The sequence below is a fragment of the Ctenopharyngodon idella genome, chromosome 15 (assembly GCF_019924925.1).
Source record: "Ctenopharyngodon idella isolate HZGC_01 chromosome 15, HZGC01, whole genome shotgun sequence".
Taxonomy (NCBI): domain Eukaryota; kingdom Metazoa; phylum Chordata; class Actinopteri; order Cypriniformes; family Xenocyprididae; genus Ctenopharyngodon; species Ctenopharyngodon idella.
In genome coordinates, this window is record NC_067234.1 from 18283307 (window position 1) to 18300324 (window position 17018).

Sequence of the window (17018 nt, forward strand, 5' to 3'; positions counted from 1 at the left end):
TAGGCCAATTGATGGAAGGTTTGTAAAGAAATTTCATGCTCCCTTGTAAAAGTGTTTTTTTTTTAGTATTTTTAAAATACAAAAATACAGTAGTTTATTTTGATACATGGTGTGGCTGCTGTATTTTGTAGTTTATTTTGATACACTTAAAATTGAGGTATTTGGTAGTTTATTTTAAAATACATTTTGATGTATTTTTGCCCAACCCTGGGTGTAACACTCAATATACACTACAAGAAGTGATGAAACTAAAACACTTATATTTTAATCAACAAGCCATAAACATTGTGAATAAGAGATGAATGGATGAAGAGATAAATGGATGGATGCATCAGTGTAGATGCAGAGAATGTGACATTGGCCCCCTAGAGTGCTGTTGGTCTAAATCCCCCCCCATACTCCCCTGTCTGTATGTTGCTGTGAGTAAGACTAATATTGTGCTGATGCACAGGGTGCTGTGTTTCTGTAAGCCAAGTCATTACCTCTGCCAGTGCTTTTGTTTGCACTAAAGCCCCTGCATTCCTACTCACCGCCACACTAAGGCAGAGAGCTGAGATGGGCATGGTGATAAAAATGATCTGTATCAGTGATAAGGGTTACCGTGATTGAAGCTTTAGGTCAGCTGGATGCTCCACCAACATGCCACAAGCTAGAATCAGGTCCAGAATCTCAGCTATAGCCTTCAGAGTTTAAAGTTGTATAGCTTCAGGTTTAATGGTCTGTTTGTTATTATTGATGTGGTGTTGGGTACCCTCTGTCAGAGCAGGGTAAAAGGGAGGCTTTTATCCAATGTAAAATCAGCTGGACAGCTGCACACACATCTTTTAGTATCTTTGTTTGCTTGGAGGAAATGTCTTTAAGTGATACATGCTGCCACAAAACCTGATGTCTGTGTCAGGGATATTTGAGTCATTCTAATCTACTTTATGTTGCAAATATTTTAACTCTATTAGAAGTTTTGGAAGGATAAATTTTGGCATGTTCAATAAAGGCTGTAAATATGATATTTGGGACGGTTCTCTCTATGCAGTGCAACTAACTGAGCAGATTTTACAGATTGACAATGACATGCCTTATTAGAAGTTTAGATGTTCACTAATATCAAAAAGGAAGCAAATGATCAGCTAAATGCACATTTGTTTTTGCAGTGGCATTTAATTTTCATGTGGCTGATGGCCTTTTATTAGGGGTGTAACGATACACTCAGCTCACAATACGATAAGTATCGCGATACTGGGATCACGATACGATACATATCACAATATTTTGAACAAAATTCAAAATGAAACTGAAATTCAAATAACAGATTTATTTCCAAAACATTAACAATTTTCAATAACTTTGTTGTACATAAAACTTAATTTCAAGATTAGAGTTTAATGTAGCTAGTATTGTTACTGAAACTCTGTAAACTTTCATTTTTGTTGCACATCTCATATTAATATTGCTTGGCAGAAATTAAACATATATCAAAAATGTTTGTATCTTGAAAAGAAAGCATTGTTATGATTTGAATACTTTTTCGTTTTAGAGGTCTCAGAGCTTGTAGAAATTTTTGGCTTACATATTTTTGCATCAAAAGTCAAGTCAATTGTATGTGTATAGTGTTTTATTTACAATACGCATTGTAAGCAGCATTATAGAAATTCCTGTTAATGTTTATAGTACTTTGATGCCTAATTGTGCAGATTTAGTTTAGAGCCGAGCGATATTATAGTTTACATTTAATAACAATATACAATCAAGCAGTTGAGATTTGCTATAGTATATATAGTGTATTATATGCAGAGAGACATTGGTTATATTGTTAGATGTGTGTGATATTTTTCATACTTCACCCAGGAGTGTTTTTAGTATTTATGTATATGTTGTGTTTTTAACATGCATGTTCAGGTTATACTGTACTTGACCTTAGCCCACTTACCCTATAGCTACATTTTATTAAAAACAAGAATATTCAGAATTTTTAAAATTATATTTCTAAGTTTGTGCCTCACATTGATATGAATCAGTTGCTCATGAATACAATAATGTCCATGAAACTCCAGATAAGCATATATAATCTTTTATACTTAATCTTACCCCTCAATTAAAACCGGCACTGCAAATTTTAAAAGCTATCTGAGACGTTCTTATGCGTACTGGCCCATAGGATGGTCACTCCACTCAGGGAGATGAGAGATCTTCTCTTCTGTGCTGGGCTGGATGGGCCAACCCCACGCTTTGAAGAAGGGGCACAGATTCAGGTTGACCACCTTGGAGAAGGTCTCAGCATATAGATTCATCTTGCCTGCATTGTCATTTGGCACTCCACTCATATTATGGTAGGCAGCAAAAACTTTCTTAAAAGCATCCCAGCCAAATTTTTCCTGAAGCTTGAAAAAAAGAAAAGAAAAAAAGGGTTAGAGAGATGATGGAAGACTACACTAAAATTGGTATAAATATATATATTTATATAATTATATTTGTATAATAATTGCATAAAATTACATTTTCATATTTTTTTGTTTCGCATAAGATTTTATTGTTTTGTTTTTAAATTACAAATTTCTTTTTAAAAAATTAACTGAAAAAAAAAAGAAGTAAATTATTACTTCCAAGGCTCACAAATAATTAATTCTTGCTTTAAACTCCCCTAAAAAAAAATTATAATACTGGCAATGGTGATGTAACCAAAAATGTACATTATCAAACAATTTTTATAAACCCATGCATTTAACTGAATAAACAAACTGTTAAAACTTTAATCGCAGTCAGTTTGTACCTGCATGTAAGTCTCGAGTGCTGTCCACATACTCCAGCTATTTAAATCCTTACCGCCATTCCAATACATCTTGGCACGAGCCTGGCGGTTTTCTAGAGTCATGTTGGGATGAGCAATAGCTCTATTCACTCGCAGCACTTCCTCATGTACATACACTGACCATAGGTTGCAGGTGCACTCAGTGGTGTGTGGAGGGAACTCCCAAACTCCACGCTGCTGGTTATGACCCAACTCGTGAATGGCTCCCCAAATACCACTTTTATAGGCTTCCTCTACATTTATTAGTCCTGGGGCAGAGTTGGAGTGTATCATGATGGGATATCCAGCATGCATGAAACCTGAGGGGGGAATAGGAGGAACAGTGTTATCATTAGGATTGTGTGAATGTAATTAATAATAATGGCATGATTCTGTTGTAGTAGCGATGGTTCTTTATCTCAGCAATAGTACCACTGACCGTGAGAGATCTGAACATCTGCAACAAACCGCTCCTTGCGGGGCAACTTGGCAGGCCTTGCTGCCAGGTCAGCTATGCTTCTCATTATGGCATCCCAAAGTTTAGCCACCTCATCAGGGCGGTCCAGATTCCTTATAAACTGTGATTCTAATGTGATGATGATATTCTCAAACTCAAGTTCTGCCCAGGGGGCAGGTGCCGAACGGATCCTGCTCACCCAGTCAGCTACACTTGTCTCTCCTGAGGGACAAAACAAGTTTTACAACATACCTTTAAATGCTCTGAATAGAAACCTTACTGTGATGCTCACTGAACATTAATTCAGAATTCTTACCAGATTTGAAGTATGGAGCCTGTACTGAGACCTGCACGACAATTTCCACCCCATCCACTTTGCTCTGGGGAGGTGCTATTAGGTAGATTAGCCCTCCCCACAGATTCCAGACCTGGACCATTTCTTTGTCCAAGGGGAATCGCTCATGGACCACAGGAGCCCGTTTCAGGACATTTGCTCCACCAATGTTATCTGTCTGGCAACCAAGCTGCACCTATATAGAGTATCTCCTCATGTTAATAACATGCTCTCCAAGCCCTATGAGCAATAAATTTGTTTCTAGAATGACAAGTATATTACATACAGCACTATTGGAAATATGTAATGTATATAGACTATTGATTACCTGCCAATTTTTCCCAACGATCTCTGGAGGTACTGCTATGAACGTCTTCATACCAGAAGAAAGATATAAGCCTGTGCTTATCCATTCTTCACAAGCTGAAACAAGTAATTTTATAGTGCTCAGAAATTGTAAAACTTAAACAAGGAATAACTTTTTCCTTCTGCATTTGGCAAGAAACCTTTCATACCCTCAGTGTTTGCACTGATCCGAACTCTTGCATTAGACACAGTGGGCAAGTCAGTTCTGTCCTTGATGATGTATGGAAGAAGGGCATCAGGATTAGGCGACACTTTGTATACCTCAGTCCCAACATGGAGCATCAGGTGGTCTTTGGCACTTTCAACAGGACAATTACTGCACACCTGTGGAACACCTACCTCCTTCACTATGTCAGTAAGAAGTGATAGCACTGAAGTGTAGGCAGCACTGTCATGAGAACACATACGAAGGTAACTGGCACAGTCGCAGCCCAGCTGCTTCAAGCAGCCCTGTTCATGATCAGTCAGGTCTTGCCCCTGGCTTACATGTTCAGCAAATCTCTGCAGCATGCTACGAAAGTGGTACCCCTCTCTATACCTAAGCTCTATTTCTGGAGCCTTATATAACCCTCCACCCAAGGTGTTGCCTAAGAGGCACAATCCCATCTTGTTAAGAATGTGATTTCCTGGGTATTCGGTCATCACATTGCAGCCAGGGTGGGTCTGGGCCCAATACCAGGCATGACCCCCAATCAGAAGACCTCCGCCTTCAGCAACAAATTCTTGGATCTCTGCACACTGGGCATCACTGTAAGAAGTGCAGACGTAGACGCTTAGATCTTCTCTGAAGCCAGTCAACTGGCAATCTAAACCTGATTTGCTCAGTACCGTGTGGGCTTCTTTGAGGCTGGGTAGGATCCCAATAACACCCGTCCGACCCTCATCAAGCCACTTGATAGCATTGATCATGAATGTGGACAGAGAGTCCCGGCCCAGGTAGCCTTCATGGGATACCAGAATTACTCGACCTTGTCCATAATAGGCACCAGCAATGAATGCTTTTCCAGCCGGAGTGACCGCAATGGGAAATGCTAATGGTCCGTGCACCATCACCTCAGATGCTATAGCCCCTCCTTGGGTGTCAAACTCGGACACACCTTGTAGCAGGAACACTAGATCATCTTTGAAGTCTTTGCCTATTCTGAAAAAAGACAGATGGTGAAACGCATGGTTTGTTAAAGAATGGGTAAAAAGCAAAAATGTATGCTGAACTTACGATACAGCAAGCCAATTAGAAGGGATATTTCTTGGAACAGGAAATTTGCCAACTTCTCCTGGGTGTTCAGAGAAATAAATTCCTGCAACACTGCACACCTTGTTTCCTGGGAAGTTCCTTATAGTGTTTTCTTGTGGATGGTCATTAGACCAACTCCAGGCTTGGCCAGCAATGATCAAACCACCTCCAGCTTTGAGGAAAGCAATCAGATCCTTTGCACAGGTCTCGACACTGTAAGCATCTGTGATATATATAGCTAATCCATCCCGAAAGTCTCCTAGCTCTGTCTTGATAGGGCAGTAGTTCAAGTTGTCAGCTACTGAACGTAAACTCCCCTTGATCCCTACAATGCCGGCATCACCGGTACATGGCATGAGCCACATTAGGGCATTCTCTATGAGGCTGGGAAAGCGTGTTAGGTATTCCTCATGTCCCAACACCACTATACGTCCCTGACCATAATGAGATGCAGCCATCAGCACCTGACCTCTTGGATTCATGGCAAGTGGAAAGGCATGTTCACCTATTAGTACAAGATCGCTGGGCACTGCTTTCCCTTGGCAATCAAGCTCCTGCAGCCCAGACATGAGAGTGTAGTAGTCCTGTTCACGTGCCATGGTGGACTAGATCTGTTTAGTAAGTGAATTAAAATCAATCACTCTTAACTAACAATCAGTTTTACAGGGTCTGAACACTGGGTTTGTTCAACCAGAGCTTGTGCATGCAGAAAAATGATACCGATTGGTTTTCAGTCCTACACAAAGACAGAAAAAAATTTAAAATATATTGCTTAATATACTATACAAATATCTGATATAAACTATTTAAACTTTAAGTCCCATCCCAATTGTGGCTACATATGTAATATGCACACACTCACCTTTATCTGTAGATACAAACGAGCTCAAATGACTTTCCTTATTAGTTCTGTGTAACTATTGTGTGAATGTGTTTGTGGCTATGGCTATGGCTCACCCATAAGGAACACACCCTAGGAGCACGCCCACAAATGCACCTTTTTTCATTTTGTTTGTTCATCTAGAAAGCACTCCCTCTACAGCATTTGGATGCCTGAACTAGTTTTTCATTAAAAAAAACAAAACAATGTGAGATAGCTTGTACAATGCTCCCCAATGTGTGGGGGGAAAAACAAGATATCATGGCCCACAGCTTAATTTGTTTCCTTGTTTTAGGTAAAGGCAGGAATACACTATACAACTTTTGCCCAGATTTTTGATTTATAGTCTAGAGGAATCAACACTAGTTGTCAAAAGTCAGAGCCAGTCTGCAGATTTTGAGCAGTAATAGTTGACAAATTTTACAGAAAATTGTGTATGATGGGCACAGACTAATACTTTAAAATATTTTATGTTGTCTTCCATATGTTATGTGCGAGGTTTCATAGCTTTAAGGCAAAAAACACTTGCCTGTTTAAACTAAACTGTTGGTACTGCATTATGCAGAGCAAATAAACTATGTTTATCAAGCCATAATTATTAGCAGGATATCCTATCTCATGATAATACTTATGTAAACTTAAGATTTGTCATCTAACAGGCGTAAACAAACTGAATAGACTCATGCTATTCTTTTGTCTGTGCACTTTGTGCTGATTTTCAGGTACTAGATAAACAAAGTGTTAAATCCCCCTTTCAACACAAAAAACAGGCAGGCTACTTTTAATTGCTGCAATGCAATATGTTTCCAGCTTAAAGTCACCATAAAATCAAAACTGACAATTCTTATTCTTTCATGGAATATAGTCAGTATTTATTATAAATGTTTTATCTTTGCACATCAATATTTATTTTTTCTTCTTCTCTGACGGTGTTTACTGGCGCGAGGGCGGGGCAACCTGTCACTCACATGAGATCACAGCAATAGCAAACCCACATACATCCAGCGATTTAATCAATTCCCGATTAAATAACTATCCATCCATCCATTCTTTGTTGTTTCCCACTGGTAGTGAGCAATTAGAACCAAGAATAAAGCACGATATCACTAACTGCTTTTTTAAAAACTTGCTTACAAAATGTACCGTTTCTTTTAGCGGGCTATCCGATAAAATATATGCGATAATGTAACTGAGAAAATATGGTATTAAACTGGTTAATGACAGAGGTGGCTAACAAAATGACTCCCAATAACTTGGGAACCAAACAATGGGCGCCGTTGTTCCACATCGGAAATATTTACATGTCGGACCCGTGAAGCGTGTACAACTGAATCGCAAGAAATAACTGTAAAGTTTTAGACAACAGGTAAGTGCTATTTGGATATTGTCTTGTGTATTTAGTAAAATGATGGTGCCCCGATTGAAATATACGTTTGAGGAACTTTGTAGGTACACAAAGACTGCGCAGATTATAAAGTTATTTGGAGCCTTTATGAGCCCTCTGGTGTCAAAGTTCGGCTAAGTTCATTGTTTGTACACATGAAACATTAAAAGACGTATTAAAACGAAGTTACGTTATATATCTAATGAGTTACATTTCAGTTATCTGGTTAAATATTCATAATTATCTCTCTGAAGCCAGTCAGATAAATAACAAATGTACCATCCATTTTGACTATTTGAATCTTAATTGTACTGTATTTCTTACTGTATCTTCTCTTACCCTGCAGTCCAGCTGTTGTCGTCCGTGAATAGAGATGCAGTGCGCACTAGTTAGTGTGAATGGAGCTCGGGTGGAGCTGGCTGATGGTCGAGCTCTTATATTAGGTCGAGGCCCTGAATCCAGAATTACAGACAAGAAGTGCTCGAGGCATCAGGGTGGGTTTTCACATCACACCCATCCTAATTATACAAAAAATTGTACGTGTCACATTTGTGTCTGTTCATAAAGAATCACGGAAGTGCGTTTCATTTTGACAGTCAAACTTGTGGCCAACTATGCCAAACAGGAAGTTCTGGTTACACAGGTAAAATAAAAACCCCTGCATGTTACAATTTACTAACACAGTAAATTTGCTGAAAACAAATATTTTTTTCTCAATACTTAAATTTAGAAAAGCATAAGTGAGTACAAATCAGTTTGTTTCCACAGCTTGGGCCCAACCCATCTTCCCTGGACGGTCAGTCTTTGGGTCGTGGCGAGTCTGGATGTCTGACGTCTGGCTGCACACTGTACTTGGTTAATCAGTCCCACCCGTTCACTGTGGAATTTGTTGGAAATTCAAATGGAAAGTCTTCCTCTCCTCAGAAGAATAGAAATGCAGCAGATGAAAGCAGAGACAGACAGAAAATCTCAAATGATCCCAAAAGGAGCATCCAGGATTACTTTTCTAAATCTTCAAAAAAGGTATCAAGATAATCCATGGTAGTGGAACTGTCTGAGAAAATATTTTTGAAAGAAATTAACACTTTTATTCAACAAAGATGCAATTATTACAAAAGATTTATATTTCAAATAAATGTTCTTTTGAACTTTCTATTCATCAAAGAATCCTGCAAAAAAACAAAACTGTATTATGGTTTTGACAATAATACACTAATACATTTTTTTTTTCTTTTTTAGATTTTTTTTTTTTGTAAGGGCACATTTCTTCAACAACAGTATTTTTGCTGCCTTTTAATGAGATTTTGATAATAATAGACAAACTTTATCTAACATAGTTTTACGAAGAAAATATAAATGTTGCCACATGGCACAATTATGTACCACAATGGAACAGCATTGATGCATTTCCTCATTCTGAGTTTTTCTAGATATCATCAATTGTATTACTGCAATTATTTAATTTATGGGAAGTGATATAAGACTCAAGTGTCTTATATCACTGTAATCCTTGGCTCAAAACAAACAAAATGTATATCTCTGATTTCATTTCCGGTATGCAAATTTTTCCGCCATTTTGAATTTAATCCAAAACCTACTTTTGCGAACTAGTCCTAGGTTTGTCGCCCGATCGGAACGAAACCAGTGTAGGACAATTTTATGGACTCTCTAGATCAATAATTATCAAAAAAAAGTTGAACTTTACCCTTTGGGTCGCTATAACTGGGTCATTTAGAAAGTGGGCGTGGCTAAATATACCCAAAAGCCTAAACGAAAACTCAGAACTTCACGAAAATATGTGAGCTCATGTAGCATATGACTAAAGAAGCACACCAATTTTTGTGTAGATCAGACCATAGGTGGCGCTATAATTGTGAAAAAACTTTAAAAAACATACGTTTTTAATGGTTTTAGATGAAAATATATATAACTTTGGATGTGGTCGACTTATTTTCACGGGAGTCATGTCTTTAGACTTCTGAATCCTTGCCGAGTCCAACAATACCAAACATGGTAGGTTTCGCCTTATGGTTTGTGCTACGTTGTGATTTAGCGCTTAAAAAACTTTTGCGAATATTTTCGAAACCTTTAGTCCGATCGAGACGAAACCAGCGTTGGTTTACCATATGTTAAAGCACAAATGTCAAAACTTTTTATAGGAAGTGGCAAAAAAAATCCAATCAAAGTCTTTCATGGGTCATTTTTTATGCTCTCTTATATATAAGTGTCTATAACTTCAAAACGAAATGAGATATTTTCACCAAAATTGACACACATATGTATGGACACACTCTGAGGACACCCAAAAAAGGTGGAGATTGGGCAATAGATGGCGATATAACTGTCAAAAAACCTTTAAAAAACATGTTTTTCCTTAATGAATTGCCTCTATTGGCTGTAAATGGTCAGTTCCATCTATGATCTAAGTGTTTACATGTTGTTAAATACAATATAATACCTTTTTATATGCTTAAAGGCCTTAAATGCTTGAACTCCAGTAAATGCTGCTTGCAGCTTTAATGATAATATTGTATTTGTGCTTTAGGAACAGTTATATTTTTCTATGTGTTTTGAAGAAAAAGGCTAGGATAAAAACAATATTGAAGAATACATTAATAAAGATAAAAGTTAATTTATTTGAGTCGGAAGGAGTGTATACATGTGTAAATTCATAAAAGAAACATATTTTATATTGGTGAGAAATTTACATTATCTTTCCATTTCTGTGGTACAGTCATTTTCAGAAACTTTCAACCCATTTTATTATTATTATTGGAGTTTATTGTATGTCATACAATCAATTGAAATATCCCATAAAACCTTGGCTCTTGTTTCTCAGGCAACAAAACGACCTCACAGCCCAAAACAGGACGTTCCTCGCACGAAACGAGGGCGTGACGATGAGGAGGATGAAGATGAACAGGCCTCAGCTGAGAAAAAGCTTAAGCAGTTACAAGCATTTGCTCAGAGAGAGAGTGATGACAACCTGAAATCACCAACAGTCAAACCCAGTGCTCCATCTTCCACTTGCTCTCAGAGTCACTGGCAACAAATCGGCAGCCTTATGCTGTTCACCGCGGCAGGGGTTCCAGAAAGCTCCAAAGTAACACATGAACCTTCTTACAGGAATCACATAGCATTTAATCAGCAAAACCTTTATGCTTCTATAATGTTTAATGCTGTTTTTTGTGATTCAGGTTGCAGGTTTTGACATTGATGGCTGCATTATCACTACAAAGTCTGGGAAAGTGTTTCCCACAAGTCCGGATGACTGGAGGTGAGTCTGCTGAAAGAACTTCCTAAACGCTTCAGCTGTTTGTTGTCTTTAATGTGATGTTTTACTCTTGTTTAGGATTCTCTTCCCAGAGATTCAGCCCAGACTGGCCAGTCTGTTGAAGAAAGGATACAAGGTGCTTCTTAATCACCCATCACTTCATTTTATGTTGATGCTGTCAATATGTGATGATGTTTCATCAATAAATGTCCAATTGGTTTTGCTTCACTCTGTTTAGGTGGTATTTTTCACCAATCAGATGGGTATATCTCGAGGAAAACTTAGACCGGAGGTGTTCAAGTCAAAAGCAGAGGATGTTCTACAGACACTTCAGTTGCCCATCCAGGTTAATGACACATTCACACTTCAACATACACTACTGTTAAAAAGTCTGGGGTCTATAAGATTTTTTTTTAATATTTATGAAAGAAATATCTTATGCTCACCAAGTCTGCATTCATTTAAATTCTATTTGAATATATTTTTAAATGTAATTAGCAAAAATGCTAAGCTGGATTTTCAGCTTTATTACTCCAGTCTTCAGTGTCACATGATCCTTCAGAAATCATTCTATTATGCTGATTTGCTGCTCAAGAAACTTTTCTTGCTAATTATTATCAATGTTGAAAAAGTTGTGCTGCTTAATATTTTCGTGGAAACTGTGATAGATTTTTTTTTTTTTTTTTTGAGGATTCAAAAGCAAAAAAAAAAAAAAAAAAACATAATTTATTTGGAATAGAATTTTTTTGTAACATTATAAAAATGTCTTTACAGACAATTTGATCAATTTAATGCATCCTTGCTGAATAAAAGTATAAATTTATTACCTTACTGACCTCAAACTTTTTGAATGGAAGTTTTTAATGCAACTTTGAAAATTGAGTGTAGTAGATGTATTTCCCTTAACTTATATATTTACGAATGGTAATACATTGTGTTTTTCAGGTGTTTGTTTCCACAGCCCCTGGTATTTACAGAAAGCCTGTTATTGGAATGTGGGAACATCTGTGTGAGAAGGTGAATCACTATTGTGGTTATTTGTAGTTGTCCATTAGAAGAATTGCATTATAAAGTTGTATCATTTGATTTACTTACATACAACAAGCAGCAAGTTTGGTTACAGTAGCCTGTGTATATTAAAGGTGCAGTAAGTGATTTCTGAGAAACGCTGTTGATATTTAAAGGTGACCTATTATGCAAAATCCACTTTTGCATGGTGTTTGGACATAAATGTGTGTTGGCAGTGGGTGTACACAACCAGCCTATAATAATTAAAATCCAACCACTCCTTTTTTTTAATCCCAATAAATCATAAGCAGTGTCTCAGAACAAGCCGTTTCCAGATCCCTGGCAGTGTGATGTCACATTATCCACAGGCCCCGCCCACAAATGTTGACGGACACTGCCGAAAATAGAACAGCCCTAAGCGCATTCACAGCGAGTTTATACAGTCCACCACTGCTGCAATGATGAGAATGTCTCCTAATCGTTTTAGGTGTTCTGTAGCTGGATGGATTAATTCACATAGCTCTCTCTATTTACTCCCTAAATCTGAGCTGCTGAAGACGAGGTGGATTCATTTTGTTTTCGAAGAAAATGTTCCATCAACTCTACCGAAATTCGTTTATGTCTGTGCGAATCATTTCACACCGGACTGCTTTGTGAATGAATGTCAATACAAAGGGACAATACAAAACAGGTTGTGCTAAAAAGTTGTTACTCAAGGATATATAAGTAACTGTTCGTGATCCAGCTTACAGTCTCCAGAGTGATACTGGATACGGCAGTAATGAAGGTGAGAGCACTTTATTACAGTTCATCGGTGTTGATTTACGGATATAAAGTTTACCAGTTTATTAAGCACCACCCGAAAAGGCATAAGGTCTTTATATATTTGTTTACTGTTAGTTGTAACGAGTGTTTCTGTGTAATTCGCTGTGTATGTTGATGATAATGCAAGGGAGAGAGATAGAGAGAGTTTATGGATAATATTTTAATGTACACTTGCACTGTGTTTTATGAAGCTCTTACAGTGATTTTCTAGAGTGAAAACAGACGCTTCATATTTTTTTGTGAAGTACAATAAACGTTATAAAACTCATCGGTAAACAGGCTTGTAGTAATATAGTGTATATTAACAAGTAGACAATATAAGTTATAACCGTAATTAAACTAAACTATACCTGTTCTATTTCCATGCAGCATGTATTCACAGTTTCTGACATTATAGTGCGTCCTGACTGAATCCTGTCACTGGAGAATCAGCTCTTGAAGCTCCTCCCTCTTAGGCCGAGCACAGCAGCTCATTTGCATTTAAAGGGCACACATTGAAATGGCGTGTTTTTGCTCAACCCCAAAAAGTGGCAATTTTAACATGCTATAAAAAATTATCTGTGGGGTATTTTGGGCTAAAACTTCACATACACACTCTAGGGACATCAGAGACTTATTTTACATCTTGTAAAATGGGGCATAATAGGTCCCCTTTAAAATAACTAAAACAAACATGCCCCTACCCAAAAGGATCACACCCCTTGATAGCTCCGCCCCCTTACTGATGATTGGCTACAAATCTGTTTTGGTGTTCGGTCCAATCCACTTTCAGCTGCGTTTCTCAGAAATCGCTTATTGCACCTTTAAGACACCGTTGTGTTTTTGCAGGCAAATGGTGGAGTGGCTATAGACGTGTCACAGAGCTTCTATGTAGGAGGTGAGCTCAATTCAATTCAAGACTACTTTGATTTGAGGTCAATTTCATGGAGCTAAAGAGTAATGGTATTTTTATTTGGCAGCCTTTTTATTATTCTTCCACATAAACCTAACGTAAACCCATGTAGTTAGTTTATATTACTGGGTACTTTAGTATACCCCAAACCCTACCCCACACTCTAACAGACCATTCAAACGCCCCCTCCCTTTCGCCCATTACGTCAACCTGCAGATTCCCACACTTGAAATAAAGTGCAAACAAAAACGTTATTTTAACAACAATTTTATCATTTTTTTTTATTTTCAACACCGTGCAAAATGACCCAATAACATATGCTCAGTTATAGTTTCCCCTCATTTTACAGATGCTGCAGGACGTCCTGCTAACTGGGCCCCGGGGAAAAAGAAGAAAGACTTCTCCTGCAGTGACAGACTGGTACGTTAACTGCAGTCTTCATTACACATAAGCAGACTGAATTTGTTACTGTTACTAAGAGTTACTGTATTTTATTATAAATTATATTGATTCAGATCATGTGTAATAGATTACTCTGGCCACAAGGGGGCATGGTAGTTTTTTTCTTGCCCCATTTTAGTATAACAAAAAAGGAAAACTTTACAATGGTATGAGCTTTTGGCAAAACACAGCTTTACAGGGTTTTTTTCTTCTTCTTATCTGTTGTGCCCTCAGTTTGCCCTCAACATTGGTCTTCAGTTTTACACCCCAGAGGAATACTTCTTGGGCTGGAAACCTGCTCAGTTCAGCTTGCCAGAGTTTGACCCTGTAAGACATTGGTCTTTTTGGATGTTTTTGTTTCACATACACGTTTGCTACAGTGTATTAATGTATGGTTATTTATGTTTTGTACCTTTAGTTGGGGACTTTACACTACCATTCAAAAGTTTTGGGTCAGTAAGATTTTTTTTATTCATTTAATTTGTTCAAAATTGGCACTAAATACATTTATAAAAATGTATTTCAAATAAATGCTGTTCTTTTGAAAAAATGAAAAATCCTGAAAAATGTGTTATGGTTTCCACAAAAGTATTAAGCAGCACAACTGTTTTCAACATTGATAATAATAATAATAAGAAGAAGAAGAAATGTTTCTTGCGCAGCAAATCAGCATATTAGAATGATTTCTGAAGGATCATGTGACTCTGAAGCCTGGAGTAATGATGCTGAAAATTCAGCTTTGATCACAGAAATAAATAAATTTTAAAATATATTTAAATGAAAACCAGTTATTTTAAATTGTAATAATATTTCATAATATTACTGTTTTTACAGTATTTTTGATCAAATAAATGCAGCCTTGGTGAGCATGAGAGACTGCTTTCAAAAACATTAAAAAATCTTACTTACCCCAGACTTTTAAACATTACTGTATTAAGCATCTGTAATAATATTTTGTGTTTTTGTATCATTGTCCAGAGGAAATTAGACTCTAAAATGCGTCTTTATGATCCTCCTGACACCTCCCTCACATCCACCAAACAGGAAGTCATTGTAGCAGTGGGATTCCCTGGATGTGAGCCTTTTTTTAAGTGTTTGTTTTTTCTTCTTACTCCCTCCAGGTGATCATTTTTTATTGTATAACCCCTGTGTTGTTATTTTTTGCAGCGGGCAAATCCACGTTTTTCCAGACACACATTATTCCAAAGGGCTATGCATATGTGAACAGGGTGAGTTGAGTGACTAGCTAACACAACCAGAGCATTTCTGGTTTAGAAGATTTGGAGGTTCTAAATGTGTATAGTATCTTGATTTATTGGCCTTTTAATGCTGTGCCATCTGCACATGAACTCTAGGACATGCTTGGCTCCTGGCAGCATTGTGTGTCAGCCTGTGAACGCGCTCTGAAGGAAGGCAAGAGCGTAGCGGTGGACAACACTAACCCTGACCCCGAGTCTAGAAAAAGGTGCCTACCTCTGTTTCCAAAGCAGATGCTTATTTATCTTTGTCTTTCAACTGAAATGGCACCATCAATGATTTTCTCCACAGATATGTAGATGTTAGTCAAAACGCTGGAGTCCCCTGCAGGTGTTTCAACTTTACTGCGAGTCTGGAACAAGCAAAGCATAACAACAGGGTATATGTCTTTACTGTAGTTTTTTCTTACATTAAAGTCAACATGAAATCAAAATGAACAATACTTATTTTTTTGTGGAATATTGCCATATTTATTATAAATGTTTTATCCATGCACATTATTATTATTATTATTATTATTATTTTAATAAATTGGAAAATTCACTTCTCTTCTCTGATGATTGTTTACTGACGTGAGGGCGGGAGAACCTGTCACTCGCATGAGATCGACCAATAGCAAACCACAACCATCCAATCAATTCCCCATGGACAAAATCAAGTCCCACCCTACATTTTTTTTCTCATTTGAGAAGCCCTTTCACTCAGATTTACACCACCATAGGGAAGAAAAGACTATCACAACTTCCTTTTCATAGTGACTTTAAATATGAAATTCTTCAGAATTGAAGCTCAGAAATGCACAATCACTGATTGAGGTTATCTTGTTTTTTGCTGTCTTTAGTTTCGTGAGATGGTTCCTTCTGCCACCAAGCATGCTCCTGTCAATGACATGGTGTTTCACAGCTACAAGTGAGTGAACAGCAGCAAGCTGAGCTTATTGCACTGTACCAGATCTTTTTGCTGGGAAATCACCATCTTTATTGGCTAACTCATACAAGCCCATTGGTTTCTGACTTTTTCTTGTTCTCTGTAGGAAAAAATTTGTGGCACCCAGTTTGTCTGAGGGCTTCTCTGAAATCCTGCAGATTCATTTTGTGCCTAGTTTCAGTGACAAAAGATCAGAGTTCCTCTTCAGGCAGTTCTCTGAGGGCTGAGTCTGAGGGAAAAAAAAGAAAGAGAAAAAAAAAGGCTGAACGACTCAACTCGGCAGAAGAATTCTGGAACCTCATAGAAAAACAAGAAAATGATTGACAATGCAACACTAAATGTCTTCTCCATTTAATTTTACACTTGTCTTTCACTGTCTTTAATTTGTTACTTTATAAACATGTTGTTTGGTAAATTGATTCATAGCTGTTAAAATAAACCTGCTGTTATAAAGACAATACAAATAAAAAAGTTTTAGAAATTGAGAAAACAATTACTTGTTTCAGTTTGATTAAATACATTTAATGTGCTTCAATATTTTCCATCGTTTGAGTGTGAAATGTTTTTCAGGTTTTTCTTGTCTGTAAAACAAGACTATTAGGGCTGGGTAAACAATATCGATTTCTCGATTTTAATCGATTCTCATTTTTACGATTCTTAAATCTTAAGAATTGATTAGTCTAGTCTGTTTTCAGTTGATGAATGAACAGAACATGTAGCGCACCTCCCATCCAATAAGTCGCAATAATCTTTGTGCTTTATTACTTTTGATATGAAGCAAAGTCTCAGATTTCAAATGACGTCCATTTTGTTATGAGATTCAAAAAATAAATACCGTTTTGGCGCTGTTTAATGTGGCGTGACAGATCGCATTAGCGCCTCAGTTAAAGAAAAGCGGCAGCACGGAGCGCATGTGAACATCCTCTGCTCCGCTTTAATACCAGTTACAGCGCGAAA

The 17018-nt window shown here is 37.4% G+C and overlaps 2 protein-coding genes across 4 annotated transcripts; one reads left to right on the forward strand and one right to left on the reverse strand.

Moving 5' to 3' along the window:
• Positions 1-1294: 1294 nt before the first annotated feature.
• LOC127495420 (TRPM8 channel-associated factor homolog) lies at positions 1295-8002 on the reverse strand. Of its 3 annotated transcripts, none has more exons than XM_051862262.1 (8): positions 7777-8002; positions 5156-5909; positions 4089-5080; positions 3902-3996; positions 3556-3769; positions 3222-3461; positions 2765-3102; positions 1295-2375 (listed from the first exon to the last, which is right to left on the reverse strand). In XM_051862262.1, the coding sequence occupies exons 2-8, from the start codon at positions 5770-5772 to the stop codon at positions 2133-2135; spliced, it is 2739 nt and encodes a 912-aa protein (XP_051718222.1). In that variant the 5' UTR covers positions 5773-5909; positions 7777-8002; the 3' UTR covers positions 1295-2132. The 3 variants fall into 3 exon arrangements, with proteins under 3 accessions (XP_051718222.1, XP_051718224.1, XP_051718223.1); XM_051862264.1 differs by having other exon boundaries at positions 5156-5784; positions 7777-7925; XM_051862263.1 differs by lacking the exon at positions 7777-8002 and adding an exon at positions 6036-6137.
• Positions 7784-16554, forward strand: LOC127495422 (bifunctional polynucleotide phosphatase/kinase-like). Its single transcript, XM_051862268.1, has 17 exons — positions 7784-7931; positions 8034-8080; positions 8206-8460; positions 10277-10540; positions 10635-10714; positions 10790-10847; positions 10950-11057; positions 11657-11728; positions 13373-13421; positions 13786-13856; positions 14112-14204; positions 14856-14952; positions 15045-15106; positions 15233-15342; positions 15426-15513; positions 15976-16043; positions 16168-16554. Exons 1-17 carry the CDS (start codon positions 7811-7813, stop codon positions 16286-16288), a joined length of 1764 nt encoding a protein of 587 aa, XP_051718228.1. The 5' UTR covers positions 7784-7810; the 3' UTR covers positions 16289-16554.
• Positions 16555-17018: the final 464 nt, after the last annotated feature.